Source organism: Papio anubis, chromosome 4 (assembly GCF_008728515.1).
Source record: "Papio anubis isolate 15944 chromosome 4, Panubis1.0, whole genome shotgun sequence".
NCBI lineage: Eukaryota > Metazoa > Chordata > Mammalia > Primates > Cercopithecidae > Papio > Papio anubis.
The window spans coordinates 151,163,682-151,188,206 of NC_044979.1; the positions used below are offsets into that span (position 1 = coordinate 151,163,682).

At 37.2% G+C, this 24,525-nt stretch overlaps 1 protein-coding gene across 1 annotated transcript in view; it reads left to right on the forward strand.

Moving 5' to 3' along the window:
• Nucleotides 1-19,890: 19,890 nt before the first annotated feature.
• LOC101020164 overlaps nucleotides 19,891-24,525 on the forward strand; it is a 447,873-nt gene continuing 443,238 nt past the window's right edge. The window contains exon 1 of the mRNA XM_031665674.1: nucleotides 19,891-22,558. Within this exon, the coding sequence (XP_031521534.1) occupies nucleotides 22,348-22,558 (211 nt within the window). The 5' untranslated portion in view covers nucleotides 19,891-22,347. The remainder of the gene's footprint in view (nucleotides 22,559-24,525) is intronic.

Genomic DNA, 24,525 nt, shown 5'->3' on the forward strand with positions numbered 1-24,525 from the left:
TATGTATGTATGTATGTATTTAGAGATGGAATTTCGCTCTTTCACCCAGCCTGGAGTGAAGTGTCGCGATCTCGGCTCACTGCAATCTCTGCCCCTCCGGGTTCAAGCAATTCTCCTGCCTCAGTCTCCTGAGTAACTGGGACTACAGGCACGTGCCACTATGCCCAGCTAATTTTTTTTTGTATTTTTAGTAGAGACAGGGTTTCACCATATTGGCCAAGCTGGTGCCGAACTTCCGATCTCAGGCAGCGCTCCCTCCTTGGCCTCCCAAAGTGCTGGGATTACAGGCATGAGCCACCGCGCCTGGACCATCGTAGGGTTTTTAATTGGCATAATTGTAATATTATTATGTCTCAGGGAATAGAGCAGCCTGAGGAGTGGGCAAAATTTGGAGAAACCATTGGCCAGCATAAAAGTCAGAACACACACAGCATTTATTAAGTTATCTGTTTTATATGAGTGGTTTGTGGTGCTCCCAAACAACTACAATAGTAATGTCAAAGACCATTGATCACAGATCACCACAACCGATATAATAAAGACAGTTTGAAATATTGAGAAAAATACCAGAATGTGTCACGGAGACACAAAGTGATATGTTACATATTTATACATGTGCCATGTTGGTGTGCTGCACCCATTAACTTGTCATTTACATTATGTATCTCTCCTAATGCTATCCTTCCCCCTTCCCCCCACCCCAGGACAGGCCCCGGTGTGTCATGTTCCCCTCCCTGTGTCCATGTGTTCTCATTGTTCAATTTCCACCTATGAGTGAGAACATGTGGTGTTTGGTTTTCTGTTCTTGTGATAGTTTGCTGAGAATGATGGTTTCCAATTGCATCCATGTCCCTACAAAGGACATTAACTCATCCTTTTTTATGGCTACATAGTATTCCATGGTGTATATGTGCCACATTTTCTTAATCCAGTCTGTCATTGATGGACATTTGAGTTGGTTCCAAGTCTTTGCTATTGTGCATAGTGCCGCAATAAACATACATGTGCATGTGTCTTTATAGCAGCATGATTTATAATCCTTTGGGTATATACCGAATGTTAATCAAAGAAAGCATTCTAGTTTACAGCATGTTTGGGAACAATTAACATGTATATTATGAGGAGTGGTCGCAGATCTCAGGAAGTGAGCCTGGAAAGGTGGCTGGGGCAAAATTGCCAAGACTTTTTAATTCCAGGTGAAGTGGTTTAAACTTCTTGCTATGAATAGTTAGAACTCCGTACTATAACTAATGGCATTTTGTGTGTCAAGAACAGAGTGAAATGACTCAGGTTTGTTTTCATGACTCCTGATCCTGTTAGTGTGCCCAGCCCGTCTGGATTAAACTTTTAAAGAACTCGTTGACTTACTCACCTATGCTCTAGCAATCTAATGGAGCCAACCTTTAACTTCTAAAGTAATGGACTTTCTGTTAGTAATTTATGATATTTAAACTATGGAACTGAACATATTGAGTAGGCCTTTTCAAATGGTACATCATCCTTCAAATTTCTGAAAACTCTGTTGTCTTCCTTCTCTCCCTAGTCCCTCCCGTCCCCTCATGCCTTTCTACCTCTGCATTTTTTAGACTTGAAACATACTAAATGGATGCAGGTGTTATTCCTACTTTAACACAAACCTTAGAGGCACAAAATAATAATCAATTTTATAAACAAAAATAAAGAAAATAACACCTGAAGCCAGGAAACAATAATAATGCAATGTAAGCTCTCGATGCAGATGGCTGAGGTTCAAATCTTGGTTTTGCCACTGATTGGCTATGACCTTGACCAATTTACTTAAACTCTCTGCAGCTGGATTTTGAGGAATAATGTTACCTTGTCTCCTACCAATGGAGAAATAAAAGAGTTACTAGAGATTATGGCCTGACGTACAGTAGGTGGTCCATAAATGTTGTAGATGTCATTGTTGTTATTGTATAACAGAGGAAGTTGGTACAATCTTTGTTTGTCCCTTATGTTGCTTTCTGACCTGGAAAGGAGGAATGCTGCTCCTTTTAGGGACATCCTTAGTCCTCACTTCCTACGTAAATCACATGTTCTTCTCTTTGCCAACATCTATATTTAGTTAAGATTCAATACCTGAAGCTGAAAACACATTCAAATCTCCTTATGTTAAGTTACTACTTCTTGTTCTAACCAAACACCAACATTAGTACTTACTCTATTTTCTTGTCCTTTCTATTCTTACAATCATGGTTTTTCTCTGTATCTCCTTTCTGCCTGTACATTGAGTGAAGGACTTTTTCCTTGAAGGCCTGTTTTGTGTGTAGCAGTTCAAGGACTATCAATTCAGTCCTTTATCTCAACATACTCCACCATTTGAAAAAATAAATCTGATTTTTATTAATGTGATTTTATAAATCTCATTTTTTATAAGACTTCATTAAACTTTATGAGTCTTCTCTAGATTTCTTTATGGTTTACATTTCCTTGTAACTTGTGAAGACCAGATGGAGTTTCAGTTAAGTTAGGGGGATTGGAGCATTGCTTAGAACATCAAGTCCCAGCCTGGGCCAAGAGTTCTGAAAACGAGCTGGCTTTCTGCTCATCAAATGAGTCATTTGGGAAGCCATTGTCTCCTTTACTAAAGACAGTTTCTCCACCATCAACTTTGATTGTGGTTTCTTTTCAGACCTATTTCGAGTATGTATAAAGTAAATCTAAAAAATGCTTTAGACAGAATATCACTGCAAAATGTAAGCTATTCTTCACATTAGACTAAATTATCCTGAATTTAAAAATCAGAGTTAAAAAATGACAAAAAAAAACTGGGATGGATTTATTATTGACATTACTGAATTGACATGGTCAGTTAGGATTAAAATATTATGAGTAAGATGAATGTTATGTTATTTAAAGTGAAGAGATATTAAGAGACTATTTGTTTTTATCATTTTATGAGAGTAGCTAGTAGCTTCCCCTCTACCCCTTCTTCTTAGTAAAACTAAGCAGTTCAGGACATCGTGTATTAATGCAAGAAAGTTAGATCAATATTAATGATAATACAGTGGTTTCATGTTGCTTATCTGAACTGAGCCTTGAGTATTCTTTAATTTTACCCAGTGAAAATAAGCCTTGTTTATCTCAGCTCTTTAAAAATAAATGGCATTGCAGGATTGGGTAGAACCCTGGGCCCTTGGTTTGGCCTTATATTACTCTGAATACCAAAATTATTTTTTTTCAAGCTGGTTAAATCATCATTTGAAACAGAGCTGCAAGACTAACATATGGACGACAGGAGAGTAATAGATGTGTCATACACCAAAAACAGAAAGATCCATTACCTCAAATGTAAAATTGTGAGAGGCAAGGAGAATACACAAAATAGGATGTCTGGAAGCCTTTTTGAGACTGTATCACTATCCATCTAGAAAAATGTTATAGGTAAATAAAATATGTCCTTACTGAATAATAAGTATAATATGTGCAATTTATCCTCATTACAAAGAGATTTTATTGTGTCTGAAGAATTCCATGGAGAACCATTATGGATCCATTATAGCATTTTTAGTGATCTGCTCCGCTTTCCAAACTGTGGTTCTTTTGTACAGTATCAGACATATAATGTGCATTTCTATTTTCTGCCTGCTCCACATTCTGTGTGCTTACAAATAATTAGGCAGGAGGGGTTTTGATGCCTTGTTGGCCACTTCTTAAAAGCACAATATAATTTATTGGGACAAAATATAGTAATGCACTTTAAGGAAAGTTCTCTTATGTAAAAGCTCAATCTTGAATTAAGGGTAAAGTTTTAATCACAAGAATTGACATATTTCCAATAGGAAAGGTTTCATAGTTGCAGTATTTTATTATGATAATTGAATTTTATAAGAATGGCACCATTTACTTCTATGAAAGTTTATTCTCCTTCTTCTGACCTGGGGCTTTATTAGCTTCCCAGTATTTCCCCACTCTTCCACATGGAATTCTTGGCCCGGCCCCAACTTACATTTTTACTTCTTTTATATATGATTACTTTTGCACATAAGCATTGTCTTCCACTCAACCTCCATCTTTTCAAGAATACATGTGTTCCTTCACTTCCTTGGATTCACACTTGTACTTTCTCCACTTTTCCTACTGCTCCAATTTTTTTTCCTGTTCTAAAGGTCTGTAAATATTTTCCCATCTCTATAACACTTTTTGTGGATGTGTGGGTCTTTTTCTTTCAAATAAGGTGCACATCTGCTGTGCTGAACTGCTCATCCATCTGCAGAGCAGAAAGGGAGGGTACACCTGTTGAATATCCAGAGTTCTCCATGGATTTTTCTAGATGCTCTATATTATGTACCTCATTTACTTCGCTTAACAACCAGGCAATGAAGAACTAGCATGCCTGTTGTATGGATGAAAAAACCGAGGCTTAATAAATCCAAGCAGCTTTTCCCAAGTTCCTTTGGTGGAAAGCAAAAGAGGATAGATTCAAATCCATCTTTTTCACCAAAACCTGTGTGTGTTTGTTTTTCAACTTTCCCTATGTGTGTGTCTATTTCATTTTCCCATCTCCTGATTGCAAGGACTCTATCATGGGCAATTTTATCTTTTAGGTAGCTGTCACATATCTCAATTCTGCATTTACCGCCTTGTGTAACTCAGGTGCAACATTTTCCTTCACAAGGTTTTTCCAATTTTTACTTATTAAAATGATTTGGATATTCATAAGTAGAGCTAGGTATATTTTTCCTTGCTAGTAAAAAAAAAAAAGTCATGTAACTAATGAAAGCTCTTTCAAGTTGGTCTATATTTTCAAGTTGGTCAAGAACATAAAAGAACATAAAAGAGTTTTTTATGTTTTCCAAGTTTGATTTCTATTAACTTTATTCTGTGTATGATTATTAATGTTTCTCAGTTTATACAGTTTTGTGTTCTCTTAAAGGATAATACCCACTTTTCACAGACTATTTAAATCTTCATTGGGAAAAAATATCAAAATTTATAAATTATATGAATATATTTAATTAGCACATGTGCCCCCAAACTATGTACATCTATTATACATCAATTTTAAAATTTTAAATAAAAAGTAAATGTAAAAAAAATGCTTGAACATTGAACCAAATTTAGACATGCTTAATAAAGCCAATGTTTATTACTTTGAATTTGGTATTATTTATTTATTATTATTATTATTTATTACTTTGAATTTGGTATTATTTAAAAAGCAATCCAGTTTTTAAAACTTTAAATGAAATAACATGTCTGAAGAGAGTTTCTAGATGCAGCTTACTCATCTATATAGGGAGCAAATTGCAAATAAAGTCTTTAAAGAACCCATAAATATTGAGCTTACTGATAAGCAACTCCAAAGCTGCTCCTTAGTATTGTTCACCTGTTTGTTATCTTGTTCTAAGCCAAACTCCTAAACAGCTGAAAAAGAAAATTTAGATAATCGGATAATATTTCTTCACAAAGTCAGCATAAATCTCTGTCTAAATGCATTGTAAGATAAGCAAAAGGCTTTTAATATTACTTATGCTAAAGGAAAAAATACGCTGGTTCTTTTGTCAACCTTCTTTTGTACTAATTGTGTAAGTCTGAAGTGAGGGCTGTAGGAAATTAAAACAGAAAATGGAAGGCCTGGTTGTTGGGCTTGTTGGATTTGCACTGTAACACAGGAGATAAGGCATCAGTTTAAACAAACATAGACACACACACATAACATCTCAAGATCGCATAATATAGCTGCCAAGATGGGGTCACCGATGAGTTCAGTAAATAAAGAATGTCATGGACTAGTATGGTCAGAGAAATCGTTACCAAGGAGGTGCAATTTGAGAGGAGACTTCAAAGAAGGGCAGGATTTTGTTAGTTGGAAAGCAGATGACACAGCAATTTGGGCAGGAAGGAAATCAAGTTGCAGAAGTCGCTTAGGGAAAGTAGGTTTGAAGGAAACATCAGAACGACTAAATTGGAAGCTTTGCTCAAATAACAAAATCTCGTTTTATTTTTATGTTTTTTCACTTTACCTCTATCAGTTTATCACTCTTTTCACGCTAGTACAAACTGTCATGTTTTAACATCTCTGCACTTTTATTAGGTGTAGGATGTAAGCTTTGAAATAAGCTTTGAAACTGTGGAGATGAGTGGCCCATTCCTTTGAGGGTCTGACCACCCGAGGGGATCCACAGATATTAGCTACTAGGTGGTTGATCACCTTGCCCATCATGAAACACCATCCTATTATGCTGTGTCCTGACAGCTGGAGAAGCGGAACCGGAAGTACACAGTTCACTTCTGCACATTCTCCAGCTCTTCCTGAACAGTTTCATGTCTCATCTATTTCATGAGGAGCAGAAATATTCTCAGAAATTCTTGTTTTCTTTTAGCTACCAAGATTTGGGCCTCTTTTTTTATTGGTTATTTCCTGAGGTTAATGGGGCATTTGACCATTTTAATCCACTTTTCTGAGAACCAGCACATTCTGAAAATTGTCTGAGCCCTCTCCTTTGACTATCAATAAAGATCACTTTTAGATAAGTTGAAGAAGAGGCCAGACAGGAACCTGTCAGGCTCCCTGTTGCATGTTTTTAATTCACACACCCACATGGCTACATCCAACAGAGGTGACCTGAATTTTGCTCCTTTGATGTTGCATACCATGAATTCCCATAGCAGGTTTGCAACAAAGGGGGTATTTTAAAGCTTTTTTCTAATATCGCCTTAGCAGATACTGACTGATCCTTTCCCAGGAACAGAGAGGGTCCCACCCATGCTCCTGATTTTAGAATCATAAACATCAGTAGGACCAAGATGCTTTTACAGGGATAAAGTGACTTTAATTTCTCTTGGGTGGTCAAAACACAGCATGTGCAATATTTTTACAAACTATGATTCAGAAAGCACGTAGTTCTAGAGCGTTTTGTTTTTTATTATGTTGGTGTCAATGGAAACAGTTGTGCTTCCTGATGTCTTACTGAGACGGCCTTTTTGGTCATTTTGGGCCACTTTCCCAAGGATACTGCATGTTGCCTGACCTGTATTCCTGAGGAAATAAGTAGGACTTAGATTGATCTGTTTTGGACAGTGTACTTTCTCTAAGAATGGCGAAAGGAAAAACATCAGACTAGGATGCTCTCCAGAAATAATAATGGAGACTCTCATCCTGTTGTGTAAACTCTCCTTGTACTTTGCTCTGTGTGTGTGAGGTGGAAATATTATTTTTAAACAGTCATTTACTCTGAAAAAATATAATTTTGCATTACATTAGTTTTACAGTTAAGAGAGATAAATAAGACCTTTTTATTAACAAGTTGATGAGATGAGCCTTAGTATACCTATAGGAAGTTTTTGAATGAGTGCCAATTCTGAATTTACAAATCAACATTTCTTCTCTCCAGCTTTCTTTAGCTTGCCCATGGTGATGTGAAGATGAGAAGAAATAGCAAGGCCCAACCAGTTCTTCATCTGAAGACAGTTCAATGTTCTGCAAACCAGGTAAAAATAATACAGACGATTTTAGGAATGCACAGTCCCTTTATAAAAGAAACTATTTCCTTTCTCAAGTTTGATCTACAGATTTTTGCAAGAAGCTATATTTATCATCTAATGTGTAACTTGTTAATAAACATGACATTATATCAATTTCAATTATCTGTGAAGAGCAGAGCGACTAAAGCATGCATTTGTGTAGTGACTCATGAATAAAGTCATAGTTGTAGTGTAACCTACTTTTATGGAAATATTTTAAAGAAAAAAAGAGGACGTGGCTACTTGATTTGCTTGTTATAATTCTAAACAAAGGAAAGAGGAGTGGGCTAAATAAATTTAATATTTCTTTAAAAATAACTTTTACCAAATGAATATATTTGCATATATTTAAAATTCAAGTAAATTTAAAGGCTAGTAACTAAATAAATAAACGTTTTATTTATTTATTTCCTGCACCACTGCAGGAAAACAACCACTTTCAAACTCTTTAATTTTTATTTTACTTTTGTGGATTTAAATAACATCTATACATCTATCTCATGATTTTTAGAGTTAGTGCTCTAATAATTGATTTCTTGTAGCTATAGATGTGGATTTAAACTTCCTTAAAACCCCCACATTCTTGATTCTCCCTGTATAGCTATATCACTATTTTTACAATTTTAGTTTAAATCTGTATCTGAATTTATAGTTAGCAAGACTATACAAGTAGTGTTTACTGCTAAGCCTGGTGATGTGATACGATTGCATTCTCTTTACTGTAGTAGAATTTTCGTTTTTCTCTTGAATTCAGTGCTTTCCTTTCCTTTCCTCCCTCCCTCCCTCCCTCCCTCCCTCCCTCCCTCCCTTCCTTCCTTCCTTCCTTTTTCTGTCTCTCTTTCTTTTTCTGTCTCTCTTTCTTTTTCTTTTTTTGATGGAGTCTCACTCTGTCACCCAGGCTGGATTCCCTATCTCCCTTTCTTCCTCTTTCCTTTATCCCTCCCTTCCTCCTATTCTCCTTTTTTCCTTTATTTATTTATTTATTTATTTATTTATTTATTTATTTATTTTTTTGCTAAGTCTTCAGTGGCTTTATAAAACAGCTTTTTGTAAAGAGCAGCGGTGGAATCTGGGCTCACTGCAGCCTCTGCTTCCTGGGTTCAAGCCATTCTCCTGCCTCAGCCTTCCGAGGAGCTGGGATTACAAGCATGTGCCACAAGGTCTGGCACTGCCTGGCCCTTCATTTTTCTTTTCTTTTTTCTTTTTTCTTTTTTTTTGTTTGAGACGGAGTCTCGCTCTGTTGCCCAGGCTGGAGTGCAGTGGCGCGATCTCGGCTCACTGCAAGCTCCGCCTCCCGGGTTCCCGCCATTCTCCTGCCTCAGCCTCCCGAGTAGCTGGGACTACAGGTGCCGCCACCTCGCCCAGCTAATTTTTTTGTATTTTTAGTAGAGACGGGGTTTCACCGTGTTAGCCAGGATGGTCTCTATCTCCCGACCTTGTGATCCGCCCGTCTCGGCCTCCCAAAGTGCTGGGATTACAGGCTTGAGCCACCGCGCCCGGCCTCATTTTTCTTTTGCTCAGTTTCTCCCTCACCGTTTCCCTATCTCCCTTTCTCCCTCCTTCCTTTCTCCCTCCCTTCCACCTATTCCTCTTCCTTTTTTTTTTTTTTTTTGGTATGTCTTCCCAAACCCTCCAATATCTTTATAAAATGCCTTTCTATTCAATTTTCTACAACGACAAGCTGGTCAAATGATCTAGAAAGGTCCCCCTCCCACTACCCTTGGAGAAATCTCTCCTGCTACCTGTCTCCCTCCAGATAAAAGTAGAAACAGAGGACTTTTATCTCCTTCTTCTTTTACCTTCCACTTTTCTCTCTAGTTATTCTCGAAGGCTTCTTTTAAAGAGATGCCATTTAGGGTTTTGTTTTTGTTTTTGTTTTTGTTTTTGTTTTGACTGTCACCCTAGTTTATTCTTCCATTTTATGATGTTGTAGGTATTTTTCTTTTTTTTCTAGAAATCGTGTCCTCTTTTTACTTGGCCCTGCCAAAAGGCTTGATTTTACCTCAGTAAAACTGACATTAAATTTCTGGCCTCCAGAATTGTAACGGAAGAAATCTCTGTTGTTTTTAAGCCACCAAGGTTGTGGCAATTTGTTATACAAGAAACAAACACAATTTGTATTAGAGTTTCTTTTTCTTCCTCATTCTTTGCCATGATTTTTGGAAGGAGAAAGTTATGGAAAGATTATTTATTTTACCTTCTTGAAACTGGATGCCGGGCGCGGTGGCTCAAGCCTGTAATCCCAGCACTTTGGGAGGCCGAGGCGGGTGGATCACGAGGTCAGGAGATCGAGACCATCCTGGCTAACATGGTGAAACCCCGTCTCTACTAAAAATACAAAAAAAACTAGCCGGGCGTGGTGGCGGGCGCCTGTAGTCCCAGCTACTCGGAGGCTGAGGCAGGAGAATGGCGTGAACCTGGGAGGCGGGGGGTTGCAGTGAGCCGCCAAGACCGCGCCACTGCCCACCAGCCGGGGTGAAACAGCGGGAGACTCCGTCTAAAAAAAAAAAAAAAAAGAAAAAAAAAAGAAACTGGAATCCTTTAGTTATTTAAGATAGTTTTCTTTTTCTTTGCTGTAAAGATGATATCCACCTTCAGAAGAATGATGCATTCTCAGTTATGGAATTTTAATAGTCTTCATTCCTCTCCTCTTCTTAGTACATTATCTCCTGTCATATCATCCTCCCCTCCCCCCCCCCCCCCCCCCCCCCCCTTCCTCCTCTCCCCTCCTCTCCCCTCCTCTCTCCTCCTCTTTTCTCCGTTTCCTTTCCCAGTAATCCAGCAGTTGCCTACTGAGTGCTAGATGTTGTGACAGGCTTTGGGAATACAGAAACCAACAAAGCAGTTTTGATGCCCTCCATGAGGTCACCGTCTATTGGCATAGAGGAGGGACAAAAGTAACATTTGTTTTGTGCAAGACATAAAGCTAGCTTCGTGGAAGACATAAATTTCTTGTTTTGTGCAAGACATAAATTTAGAAATAAAATCAACAACTAAAATACTGTACTAAATACTAAATTAGGCCAGGCGCGGTGGCTCATGCCTGTAATCCCAGCACTTTGGGAGGCTGAGGCAGGCGGATCATGAGGTCAAGAGTTCAAGACCACCCTGGCCAAGATGGTGAAATGCTGTCTCTACTAAAAATAAAAAAATTTGCCAGACGTGGTGGTGGGTGCCTGTAATCCCAGCTACTTGGGAGGCTGAGGCTGGAGAAGCCCTTGAACCTGGGAGGTAGAGGTTTCAGTGAGCCGAGATTACACCACCGCACTCCAGCCTGGATGACAGAGTGAGACTCTGCCAAAAAAAAAAAAAACAAAAAAAAACCCCAGAAAAGAAAACAAACAAAAAACCCAAAAAACTAAATTAGATACATGAGCAAAATACTGAAAATACTGTGATCTCATATAACATTTTGCAAATAGTTCTGCTGGGCAGAGACTGAGAAAATTTATTGAAGAGTGCTTGTGCGGCATCTTAGGAGATGCATTAGCCTGTTAGAAAGAACTAAATGGTGGAAAGGCATTTTATGGCAAGGAACTGGCTCTGTGGAAGTCACATACGTATTAAGGAGCACAGGTTTCTTGAGCATGGCCAGATATTTAATGTCCCCAGAACATAGATTAAGAGTGGCAGAAGTATGGGCTAATGAGACTATAAAGGTCAAATTATGACTCTTTTTTTTTTTTTTTTTTTTGCTGTGTTAACAGTTTAGGTTTTATTATTTTGTAAATGAGGGAAAATAAAGGTGTTGAGCAGAAAAATGACATGTGTTTTAGGAAGAAAATTCTGACAGTATTCTGATTATTGAACTGCTAAAGAGAGGCTGGAAAACCAGGGAGAGGGGTTTGTAAGAAAGCAGGTGAGCAATAGATGACAATTACCTGAATCAAAACAGTAGAGGCACTGGGACAAGATCAGAGAATGGAATCAAGAGATATTTCTGAAACAAAATTGGCAGAGGCATGAAATTTCGACTTTTTAGTGGAAGGTAGTAAGTGCAATGCTAGCAGTCACAGAGAACAACTAGATGCCAGGGGAGAGGGACCCAGTTGGGTCTGGGCAGAAGCAGAGGAGGTGACATCTAAGATAAGTCTTAAAAGAGAGAAGAAACAAGTTACATGAAAAAGAAGAAAAGCCAGAAAAAGAAGAGAAAACAGATTGTGGCAGGAGGGCTCTCCAAACACCAAAGACGCTCTAGTAAGAGGCATGGCCATGAGAAACAGAGCAGCTGCTGGCTTTGCTTTAATTAGTATACAATTATTGGTGGAGAAAGTCTGGTGGGAGGTAAGGTGGGAAGGAATCAGTCACTGGAGACTTCTGGTTAATGTCCTCATCCTTTCTTTCCCTGAACATCACTCTTACCCCGTGTAGCTGGGACTACAGGTGTGCACTGTTGCACCTGAGTAACTTTATATTTTGTAGAGATAGGGTGTCACTATTGCCCAGGCTAGTCTTGAACTCCTGGGCTCAGTCAAGTCTCTCTCCTCAGTCTCCCAAATTGCTGGTATTTCAGGTGTGAACCACCATGCCCAGCCCCTTCTTAAATTTATACCAGTCTTTAGGCCTAAAACAGTCTTTTATCAACTGCTAAGACTTCCTTCTTTTTAAAATATGATCAGAGCTTTTATCTTTCACAGCAGGCATCCTAGTTTCATGTTTTTCGGGGAAATTTGTATAGATTCACACTCACTAAAAATGTTATTTTGGGCTGTTTTATAGATGTATAATGCACCATTTATTCATTCAGTACATAGTTAGCAAGTAAAAGGGAAGAACCAAGATTCATTCTATGCCTTCTTTTGTTGGAATTCAAGCACACTAACAATGTGTTCTCTTGTTGGACAAACGTTAAAGAAAAAGATACCCTCCTTATCAGGTTGTCATAGTTCTCTGCGCTTACAAGTGTCCTGCAACATTTGATGATTTCTTCTCAAGCTTTGCTTCCTGAAAGGAAAAAGGGCAAGAAAAGGGTAAACTTTGTAACTTGTAATCTGTATAATATATTCCAAAACGCTTTAGCTCAGATATTTTAGATACCTTTCTGATCACATGCTATAGTTAGAATCAATTTTCTTTTCTTAAAAGCTTGAAAGTTAATTAATTGAACTATGACTTGGGGACACAATGAAAACAATTCCCCCATCCAATTAAACAGTAGCTGGGATCTGAAAAAATAGCTCTTCTTGAAAATTTTAGAACTGGAATCATAGAACTTTATTTGCTTTTATATTCGTTGTCCCATAATATCCTCTTCTAATTGGAAGTTTAGTTCTGATCATTTGGATATAGGCTCAGGGAGCTCAGGAAAGTAGTATGTTGCCTTTGATTAACTCTTCAGGATTCTCTAACTCAACAGGCAAAGTTTCAGTAACAGCATAGGCACCCACAGTTTTAGGTACTAGGGATTTAAGGCCAGTTGTTTAAGAGTATTAATTCAAATTCGGCAGCCCTGGTTCTGGGCGGCTTGCCTTCTTTGTCAGCATCCTCTGATTCAGAATATCCTAATCTAAAGCCTGGAGATAGTCATAAGGAGGTGAATGCAATCTTTACATGTACTATATTTTATTTTTGTAGAAGTTCCGGAGATAGTATTTTACCCATATACAAATTAGAGCCTTGGTGTGCTAAGGATTTTTGGCACGAAAATCTCTGAGGGGATTTTTAGAACTAAATATGGCTAAAGGGAAAGATAATTGGAATAGGTTGGCCTTTCCACACTCCTCAAGGTGTGGTGTGTGGCGTGTTTTTCACTATCTGCTCAAGGAAGCCCTGGTTTATCTCAGAAACATTCCTGCATAAGTGCCAAATACAGTCTTGTCTCTTGTTCTGGACTGGACTGTACCACTCCATGTGGCTGTGATACACTGGAGCACATTTGCCTAATGCCTCTGGTATCTTTTCCTTGGTTAAAATTGTTATTTATTCCACACTCTCTTCCTAGGTCTGTCTCTGGGGGCCAGACAGATTTGGTCACCCAACGGCTAGAGCAACCACTTGACTGGGTGAACTCTATTGGCAGTGGGGCATATGGGGACAAGTCAGTATCCCACGAGTGATCAAAGACAATCTGGATATCAGGACCCTAGTTTAGCCCAGGCCTCACACACAAAAGACCCTCCCTTGAGAAGCTCAATAGTTGCCCCTCAAATAGTTTTCCATAAGATTGGACTTCAGTTGTGACCTGTCACTATAGTAGACATGCTATCTGTGCTTTTGTTTCTTCCCAGTTTGTGAGTTTTCTCCATTCTCTATTGTGTAAATGTCTCTATTTTTTTTCTATCTGAATCAAACTTGTACTTTCCAACCATCTAGCTTTCTCAACCCCGTTTACCATCATCACCAGTCCAGTCAGACCATTTTCTATACTCTGCTCTAAAATCTCCACTTACATTAATGTAGCAACACCAGTGAACACGAGAATCAATTATACACGTGCATTTCATAACACCCCTCCAGGAGCCATGCTTCCTTTTCCCTCCCAGCTCCCATTCTTTTTTTTTTTTTAAATCAAAATAAACATTTTATTTTTTATTTTTTATTTTTTCATTTTGTTAGTCTTTCAGAATTATTATTATTATTATTTTTATTATACTTTAAGTTCTAGGGTACATGTGGATAACGTGCAGATTTGTTACATATGTATACCTGTGCCATGTTGGCGTGCTGCACCCATCAACTCGTCAGCATCCATCAACTCGTCATTTACATCAGGTATAACTTCCAATGCAATCCCTCCCCCCTCCCCCTGCCCCCTTCCCCGTGATAGGCCCCGGTGTGTGATGTTCCCCTTCCCGAGTCCAAGTGATCTCATTGTTCAGTTGCCACCTATGAGTGAGAACATGCGGTGTTTGGTTTTCTGTTCTTGTGATAGTTTGCTGAGACTGATGGTTTCCAGCTGCATCCATGTCCCTACAAAGGACACAAACTCATCCTTTTTTATGGCTGCATAGTATTCCATGGTGTATATGTGCCACATTTTCTTAATCTAGTCTGTCACTGATGGACATTTGGGTTGATTCCAAGTCTTTGCTATTGTGAATAGTGCCGCCATAAACATACGTGTGCATGTGTCTTTATAGCAGCATGATTTATAATCCTTTGGGTATATACCCAGTAATGGGATGGCTGGGTCATATATGGTATCTAGTTCTAGATCCTTGAGGAATCGCCATACTGTTTTCCATAATGGTTGAACTAGTTTACAATCCCACCAACAGTGTAAAAGTGTTCCTATCTCTCCACATCCTCTCCAGCATCTGTTGTTTCCTGACTTGTTAATGATTGCCATTCTAACTGGTGTGAGATGGTATCTCATTGTGGTTTTGATTTGCATTTCTCTGATGGCCAGTGATGATGAGCATTTTTTCATGTGTCTGTTGGCTGTATGAATGTCTTCTTTTGAGAACTGTCTGTTTATATCCTTTGCCCACTTTCGATGGGGTTGTTTGTTTTTTTCTTATAAATTTGTTTGAGTTCTTTGTGGGTTCTGGATATTAGCCCTTTGTCAGATGAGTAGATTGCAAAAATTTTCTCCCATTCTGTAAGTTGCCTGTTCACTCTGATGGTAGTTTCTTTTGCTGTGCAGAAGCTCTTTAGTTTAATTAGATCCCATTTGTCAATTTTGGCTTTTGTTGCCGTTGCTTTTGATGTTTTAGACATGAAGTCTTTGCCCATGCCTATGTCCTGAATGGTATTACCTAGGTTTTCTTCTAGGGTTTTTATGGTATTAGGTCTAACATTTAAGTCTCTAATCCATCTTGAATTAATTTTCGTATAAGGAGTAAGAAAAGGATCCAGTTTCAGCTTTCTACTTATGGCTAGCCAATTTTCCCAGCACCATTTATTAAATAGGGAATCCTTTCCCCGTTTCTTGTTTTTCTGAGGTTTGTCAAAGATCAGATGGCTGTAGATGTGTGGTATTATTTCTGAGGACTCTGTTCTGTTCCATTGGTCTATATCTCTGTTTTGGTACCAGTACCATGCTGTTTTGGTTACTGTAGCCTTATAGTATAGTTTGAAGTCAGGTAGCATGATGCCTCCAGCTTTGTTCTTTTGACTTAGGATTGTCTTGGAGATGTGGGCTCTTTTTTGGTTCCATATGAACTTTAAAGCAGTTTTTTCCAATTCTGTGAAGAAACTCATTGGTAGCTTGATGGGGATGGCATTGAATCTATAAATAACCTTCGGCAGTATGGCCATTTTCAGGATATTGATTCTTCCTATCCATGAGCATGGTATGTTCTTCCATTTGTTTGTGTCCTCTTTTATTTCACTGAGCAGTGGTTTGTAGTTCTCCTTGAAGAGGTCCTTTACATCCCTAGTAAGTTGGATTCCTAGGTATTTCATTCTCTTTGAAGCAATTGTGAATGGAAGTTCATTCATGATTTGGCTCTCTGTTTGTCTGTTACTGGTGTATAAGAATGCTTGTGATTTTTGCACATTAATTTTGTATCCTGAGACTTTGCTGAAGTTTCTTATCAGCTTAAGGAGATTTTGGGCTGAGACAATGGGGTTTTCTAAATATACAATCATGTCATCTGCAAACAGGGACAATTTGACTTCTTCTTTTCCTAACTGAATACCCTTTATTTCTTTCTCTTGCCTGATTGCCCTAGCCAGAACTTCCAACACTATGTTGAACAGGAGTGGTGAGAGAGGGCATCCCTGTCTTGTGCCAGTTTTCAAAGGGAATTTTTCCAGTTTTTGCCCATTCAGTATGATATTGGCTGTGGGTTTGTCATAAATAGCTCTTATTATTTTGAGATACATTCCATCAATACCGAATTTATTGAGCGTTTTTAGCATGAAGGGCTGTTGAATTTTGTCAAAGGCCTTTTCTGCATCTATTGAGATAATCATGTGGTTTTTGTCTTTGGTTCTGTTTATATGCTGGATTACGTTTATTGACTTGCGTATGTTGAACCAGCCTTGCATCCCAGGGATGAAGCCCACTTGATCATGGTGGATAAACTTTTTGATGTGCTGCTGGATCTGGTTTGCCAGTATTTTATTGAGGATTTCCAGCTCCCATTCTAATCGTTTATTCATTTGTTAAAATTGTGGGAGATCATCTAATATTCTCTCTCTCTCTATTCTTCATATTTACTTTATTTGTTTTAATGTTTTGTTGTTTTAACAAGAGCTTTGAAAGAAAACACCCAGGCAGTATGCTTTATAGATTTATCAAAACAACAAAAGTTGTTGAACTGGGTGCTCTTGACCATCCTGCTTTCTGATTCCTCAACATGAGATTTCACCTGTGCATTCTGATACCTTGCTGAGCTTTCACTTTTCGTTAATGACCTAATTGTGTAGTTTTCTCTGTGTTTGTATGCTTGTTCTCTTCCCTCCCTCCCTCCCTCTTTTCCCTTTCCCCTCCCTCCCTCCCTCCCTCCCTCCCTTCCTTCCTTCCTTCCTTCCTTCCCTCCTTCCTTCCTTTTTCATTCTCTTTCTGCCTCTCTCTCTCTTTCTTTCTTCCTTCTCTTTCTTTCTTTCTTTTTTTTTTTAGCAACCTCACTCAACTCCCAGTTGCTCACCCATTTGGCCACATGTATCCTAGGCTGCAGTAGGATACTTTCTTGCTTTCCTGCTGCTGCTCCAATCCTTTGGGATCTATACAGACAGGAGGAGTCTCAGACATGAGCTATTTTAGATTGTCTGAGAAGATCTAATTGAGGGTCAAAGTAGTGGATGTTGTGGGAGGGCATTTGTCACTGGATGAGATGACTCTCACCATATGCTCTCGAAGGAGAAAACAAAGGCTGTAGACATAGATGAACATGATTTTATAGATTTATTTTTAAAATCTTCCTGTGGATCTAAGCAACACAGCAGAAGCAGTGAAATTGAAGGGAAGGGGGAAATTTCCATTCCTTAAAAAAGAAGAATCATTTCAAGTTCTAACTAGATTTGGGAAAGTAAGATATTTGAAATAAATTAAAGGCTTCAAGATGTGTGATAAAGAGAATGCTGGAATTAATAATACAGCAAAGTTGGAATGTCTACCTCTCCTTTGTTCAATGTTTTTCTTTTATTAAAAAATATACTTACATGTTTTTTAATTTAGAAAATATCAGAAACTAAAAATCCAGTATTCTACTATGCAGAGATGAGAGTATTTTGATACCTGATCTTTTAACTATATTCAGAAATACTCATCTTACAAAATTGGAATCATATATTATCTGCAGTTTGGTTTTTAACCCTCCTGCTTTTGCTTACCCAAAGTTTACATCTCATGACTCTTGAAAGTAATTATTTTTAATCAATATCTAATATATCATAAGAATTGATATACTCCATTTTCAGTTTTCCTGACAGTTATGAACAATTTTGTACAAAAATGGTGCACACATTACACATACCCCTATCTCACTAATGAGTTTCTTACAAAAGGACCCTCAATGTGTCACTGAGAATCGGGCCCCATTCTCTGCAAGTGCTTTTCTCCCATATATTATCATGTTGGATTCCCATATTTCACTCAGATTATTGCTCAAATGTTACCACACCAGAGAGACATTTCCCTGAACACCTATGTAAAATGTAGTATCCGCTGCCTCCAAAATCATTTGTCTTATCCTGCGTTATTTTTGTCTTAACATTCAGTAGTACTTAATATGTACTGTTAATTTGTCTACTTGTTGACCATTTATCTCTACCTACTAGAATTAAAGATAAACAAGGCAGCTGCATCTATGTTGCTGCAAAGGACATGATTTTATTCTTTTTCATGGCTGTGTAGTATTCCATGGTATATATGTACCATATTTGCTTAATCCAGTCCACCACTGATGGGTACCTAGGTTAATTCCATGTCTTTGCTATTCTGAATAGTGCTGAGAGGAACACACAAGTGCATGTGTCTTTTTGGTAGAACACAGAATATACTCTTAAGTTTTCCTTATTTAAAAACATGTGAAATCAAATATTAGAAGATTTCTTCCAGCAAGCTTACCTCTATTGTTGCTATGGATTTCAAACACAACTCCTATTTTTTAAAGTTTGTCATTCATTTCACTATTGTAATTTTCCAGTGTCATTTATCATCCTTACTTCATTTTTTTCTTTATCCACTATGCTTCCTTTTTTTTTTTTTTTTTTCCCAAGTTCTTACTTTTATTTTAAGCTGTTTCCTCCTTCTTGTCCTGTATGATAGGGATCATGGCTTTGTGAATTTTATTTAAAATCCCTGTTTTCACCTGTTTTAAAAGCAATATATTTATCTTTTGCTCTCCTTTTAAAAATGTTCTTATCCCATGTTCTCTGTAGTATTTTTATATAGGCTCCACCTTTATATTTGTTTTCTATTGGCTCAACATTCTGGATTAGCTTAGATCTATCTAATGGCATGTTTACAAGCAGATAACACCTGTTGTTTTCTTACTATCCACTTCTTGCCCGGTTAAAGCCCATTCATGCTGATTAAATCCACTTCATGTTGCTCCAGCTGGATGACACGTTGGTGTGCGGTCCTCCCAGCAGCTGGAGACCAGGGCACATCTGTGCAATCTGACTTTGCTCTCAATAGTAAGTAGATCTCTTATGTCCCAAACCTTGTTATTTCACAAGCATGAAAAGCTACTATTCCTAATATTGTAAGTTCATTTCTTCACCATCTTCCTCTCTCTCCTACTATATACCTCATTTTAACTAATTTTGGGGGGATGTAATGTGTTACATGCCAGGCCTCCCAGCCCCGTCCTCCCCCAACCCCACCCCACTGCAACTTTCTGTTTTTAGGTACTAATGCCAAAATAGGAAGAGGTGGTGATATGAGGGCACTGCACTATGGATCCCAAGAACCAGCACCTTCTATTGATACCTGATATAATTATGGCCGTCCAAATGTTGGTGGAACAGGCCATAAATATGATGGCAGTTGATCAAGAAATGTTAAAATACCTTCTTAATTTTCAGATGGCTAGGACTAATCTGTCTACATTGCAGACCACCTGTTGTTTTTCTTAGCCCAACATCATTAGTTTCAGAAGAATGGTAAAGATATTACCACTATTAATCTTAGTTTTTAGAATTGTTGAGAGATGTTCTTTTCAGTTTAAGTATTTTAACTATAAGTTAGCTGAGACCAACTTATGACGGTGGACTGCTAACCAGATGTCATGGAAACTAAAATTTTTATAGCAATATTTATCAGGCCTTTCATTTTAGTTCAACTCTTCCTCCATCCCAAAATGACTGTCTTTCAAGACATTCCAAATGATTGGACAAATGTATAGATGCATAATAGAATTAGAGTTGAAAATATCAACATGACATAATAAGTAGCAAGTATTTTGTTGTTATTATGTGATGTTTAGAAATTATGCCTTTGTAACTTCATATATTATTGTTATGTCTTACCATTTTGAATGGTCTTTTATTTAAAGTATAATTTTAATTATTTTCATATTTATTCTAACTTAGCATCTCTAAATACACATCATAGGGTTTTAGTGGTAGAATTATCTAAGCTATTGAGATGTTTTTCAAATTAGATGAACTTAGTGAAAAATGTTCTTCAGTGTTTGATAAAATCACCACGACATGTGGAGCAGTGGACATTATCCCCATGAAATGATGGTGGAAACTGACCAGCTTTTTTCAGTAGCATCCTGGTAGTGATCTTTTCAATGCAAGATACAACACTTTTCAAATGGGATTTTTTCTGTAACCCATATGTAATTCAGAATGTCTGTGGTTGTTTTAGTCAACTGGCCATTAAAAAGAATACATTATGGACTGTGAACTCACCAAGGCCCTTTCAAGTGCTGATGTATGTTTTATGTTTTACGTAGGTTATTAGTGACCTTTTTGCACTTTTATCAGAAAGTCCTTTGTTTTGTGCATGTACCTGTGTCAGAATAGAGGCCAGATCTTGGAGGTGTTTAATTGCAGACTTCTAATGCATAAGGCCTGCTGGCCTTGTTGACTTTTAAAAGTTATTTGTTAGTCTCAAATGAAACAAACAAACAACAAAAAAAGCTTGCTCTTTTTATAACAGAGTAAGATGAAACATGCAATGATAGGGTGGTGTTGAGTTGTAGAAATTTCTAAAAACTAGGTAGTCCTCAAGCAGTAATCAGAATTTTTGATTTTCTGTATATCTATTGGCTAAAAAGCCAAAAATGGTTTTCAATAATGCCTGTTATCAATATATAAAACACCCATAACAGAATCACTAAAAGACATCAAATTATTATTATTTAAAATTTATTGAGAGGCAATGTCAATGATTTTTCAAACTTATCAATAATTCCCTATTGTATATTGGAGAAAGTGGAAACTCTTAATTTCTGCCTTAACTCCCACCCATAACTGATTTCAACACTCCTATTACCACATTATTTGTTACTGCAGTTTTTAAAATTGACTCGATCCCTCAGACAGTATTATTTGGCCACTGTTTTCTTATACCTGTCTTATTTATTCTTGGATTTTTTTGGTTCGTCTGTTTTATTTATGTCAGTGTCCACTTTGCAGACACTTGAGTTGGCCAGGTATCCATATGGAATATTGCCATTCCTGCGCTGTGCTGGATCAGACATGCCTTGTGGCATCACCAAGTAAACAGAGTGAGAAAACGTGGGTGTGGCAAATCCATATCTGAGTAACAGCCATTTTGGAGGGAAGAGACTGGCTAATCCAATCAGTATAAAAGCCTGTGCTTCTTAATTGGGCGGTACTATTCAAAAGCATGGATTTAATTTGAAATAAAATTGCCTGATGTTTCTGTATCATTGATTTATTGATGGTGGTGGCTACTATTTTTTAGTGTTTTCAAGGAATACGAAAACTTACAGTATGAAATCTACACAAATTTGTAGTTGTAAAAGATTAGATTTTTCTGTAGTGTTTCTCCTATTTTCTGTTATTTTGAGTTCTCATTTAAAAAAATGTTAAAGAGAAAAAACATTTGTCTGAAATAGAGCTCAAAAGGATTCTCAACTATGATTCTCATAGTTGTTTTAATGAGAATTTAAACATACTATGATACTAAGATAGTATGTAATCTTTAAAGAGTTTAAAACCGTTATTCCTAGCCCCTAAAGTGATATTATTTTGATTTCCTTAAGCATAGAGAACTTTGTTTACAGTAGTTCTACTCTGCGATTAGATATAATAAACCAGCATTCTTTAAAAAACTCAAGCAAGACCTTGGAACCTGAGCTGTATGAGTAATACATATGTGATCCTGTGATCTATATGATATATTGTTTGTCATTTCTCTATTCCCAGCTTGAAATTTAACATAAAAAAAGTTTCACTGCTTTATTCTAAATCCTGTTTGATCAACATGGAAAATATTGTTTTAGATTTCTTAATATAAAAAAAAAATCTTTGACTGGATTAAATAGTAGTTACTGCAAAAAGACACTTGGAGTTTACCTTTAGTCACATCTTTAGCACATTTTCTATTAAAACATTTCTAGATTTTAGTGTCTGCTTGGTTTTGGTGATCTAAGCTGTAATAAGTAGCCTTGGGACCCCGAAGGCACGCCCCACACACTTATGCTGTGTGACCTAAGGTCACAAGTAATGGCTGCAAGCTAATTGATTGAGAAAGGGTTGTCTGGCGGGGCCTCTTTGCGTCCTCCCTTTACATTCCTAAGTTCTGTGAAAGAGGCACTAGTCGCTCAGCCTAGCAAGGAAGGAAAAAAGAGGAAGTTTCTCTCTGCGTTCTGATTACACTCTGAATTCCCTTGTAGTGAGCTTACTTCTCTCCACCCACTTCTTACCAAGAACTCCTTAACTCGAGGGTGAACAACTTAAAGCTTGATCCTACAGTTACCTGAAAAGTGATTTGAGTATTCATTGAACTGAAAGAACAAATCGCCTACTTCAGGCGGTGGGAAGCGTATGGAAATTATATTAGAACTTCAGCAAAGTGCACAGCTGCATAATAGAGAAGCCGGCACTCAGATTGACAGGCAAATAAGCCAGCTTGTGGAAGGGGCCTCTGGGTGGCAGCTCTGGGCTTTTGGGTGTTGGACAACCATAGGCAAAACTGAAATGGAACAGGGGCAGAAAATAGCACACTTTTACTCTACGCAACTGTTGCTTTTTCATGGTGAGTGCAGATTTCAGATATTTTATTTAAAATGTACTTGCTATGTTGTAAAACAAGTTAGAAATCTGTTGTGCTTTGAGGGAAATTATAGCAAAAGCATTTCTTAGAAGTTCTTAGATGATATGGTTTTGTTTCTGCTTGATTTCACACTAATCTCGGTGATGCAACCAGAAAAATACAGTATTTGTGTTGTCTTGCGTGTCCTTTTTCTGAAAATTGTCCTTTTGTTTAAATCATGCTTCTCTTCAACTTGAATCAACATTGTTTTAGGCAAATCATGTGTGGGATAGATGATGAAGGAACAACGGTGTGACAGAATATATGTAAACATTTCATTTAGTTCGACTTTGTGTCACTTATCCCCGGCTTCATGTTTTGCCGCCTTATCTTAGGAATATATAACGCAGTGTGTATGAAAAGGCTTTGTGTGAGAATTCCTGGCCAGTTGAAGGGTCAGGGCCTGTGCGTTATCTGACTGCCAGCAAGATCACTGGTGTGTCCTCTTATTTTTAACCTAAAATAGGAAAAAAAAAAAGTACATCTTTACATATTAAAAAGTAAGTGTGTTTGATTTCAACAGTTCCCTTCTTGTAGTATGTGGATGTTATTCCTGGCAAGGAATTGTTTAAATTTCTTTTAGGAAACGGCACGCAAACTTCTTTTGTTCCTTTTTGTCTTGTTTGCTCATATTTCATTGAAACTTTACACACTTTAAAAAAATTTGAAATGATACCAAGTAGTTTTTATTTCAGTGCAAATATTTTGAAAGTTGCTAGGCTTATGTTTTCTGGAAAACAATGTCTCAGAGTGTAAACTGTGTTTAACTCCCCGTGTAGTCATAATTCTATTTTAAATGTGCTTCTTATTTTAAAAATATCAGAGCCTATAGAGAATATTCCTAGAAATGTTAATAGAAATGTTTTTCTTCGGCAAAAAATGCAGGTTCAGTTTTACAATTTATTAAGTGCCAAGATATTATTGCTGTTGTTGACTTTGCTAAAAAAAGCAGTTAACAAGGTGACTGCGTTAGATGTTACTAACTGAGACGAAGTGAAAAATGTGCTTTCACACTGTTGATCTGATGAAATATAGAGGTCTGTGTGGTTACTTTGTGCGTCACATTCATTTAAACTTTTTGAAGAGCAGCTGCTTAATACAAATTTTGTATACTCACTTAAAAAATAAAATATACTAGAGTAGGCTCTTGTTTCTGGAGACTTATACATTCTGTTTGCTAAAGTAAATTAATAAACTGAAAAAATATATTGGAGTTATTGTGAAGCTCCAAAACTTTTCAAAGGGAAGAAAGCTTTTAAGAAAAAATGAATGTGCTTTCAGTTATAAGGCAATTTTGAAGCATTACTTAGCTCTCTTTTGCAAAGATTTAAGGAAAAATCAAGTGTTGTAGAACTAAGTGATAGACTTGGGTTCATACAAAAACTACGTATAAAAAGAATAATTATTTTCCGAACTATTTCTATGATTTGATACAAGCTTCCTTCAACAATTGCAAAATGTGACTGACAAATCCTTTTCTAAGGGAACAAGTTCATTATGCTGTCGTCACCTGTTACATTCATTCTCCCTTGCCCACATACACAGTTCCTAGCTGTTTATTAGTGCTGCAGGAAAGTGAAAATCTTTCCTTTTTTTTTTTTTTGAAAGAAAATGTCGAAGATTTCATTTGCATGAATCTTTCGAGCTTTAAAAAATTGTGATCTTATCATAATTGCCCAACGTGTTTTGTTAATAAGGTCTTTGGTTATTATCTTAATATGAATAGTCAGGAAAGGACATATAAATCATTTTGGTTTTTCTTTTACTATATCTCAAGTAAAGTTAAGGTGTGGCTGAGAGTTTTTGAAAGGCCAAGAGATTAGACCTTTGAAAGTTTATCCTTTTTGTATAAAGATTTTTTAAAAAAATGTTTACCACTTTCCTATTCCCTCCAAATGAATGTAAAGACC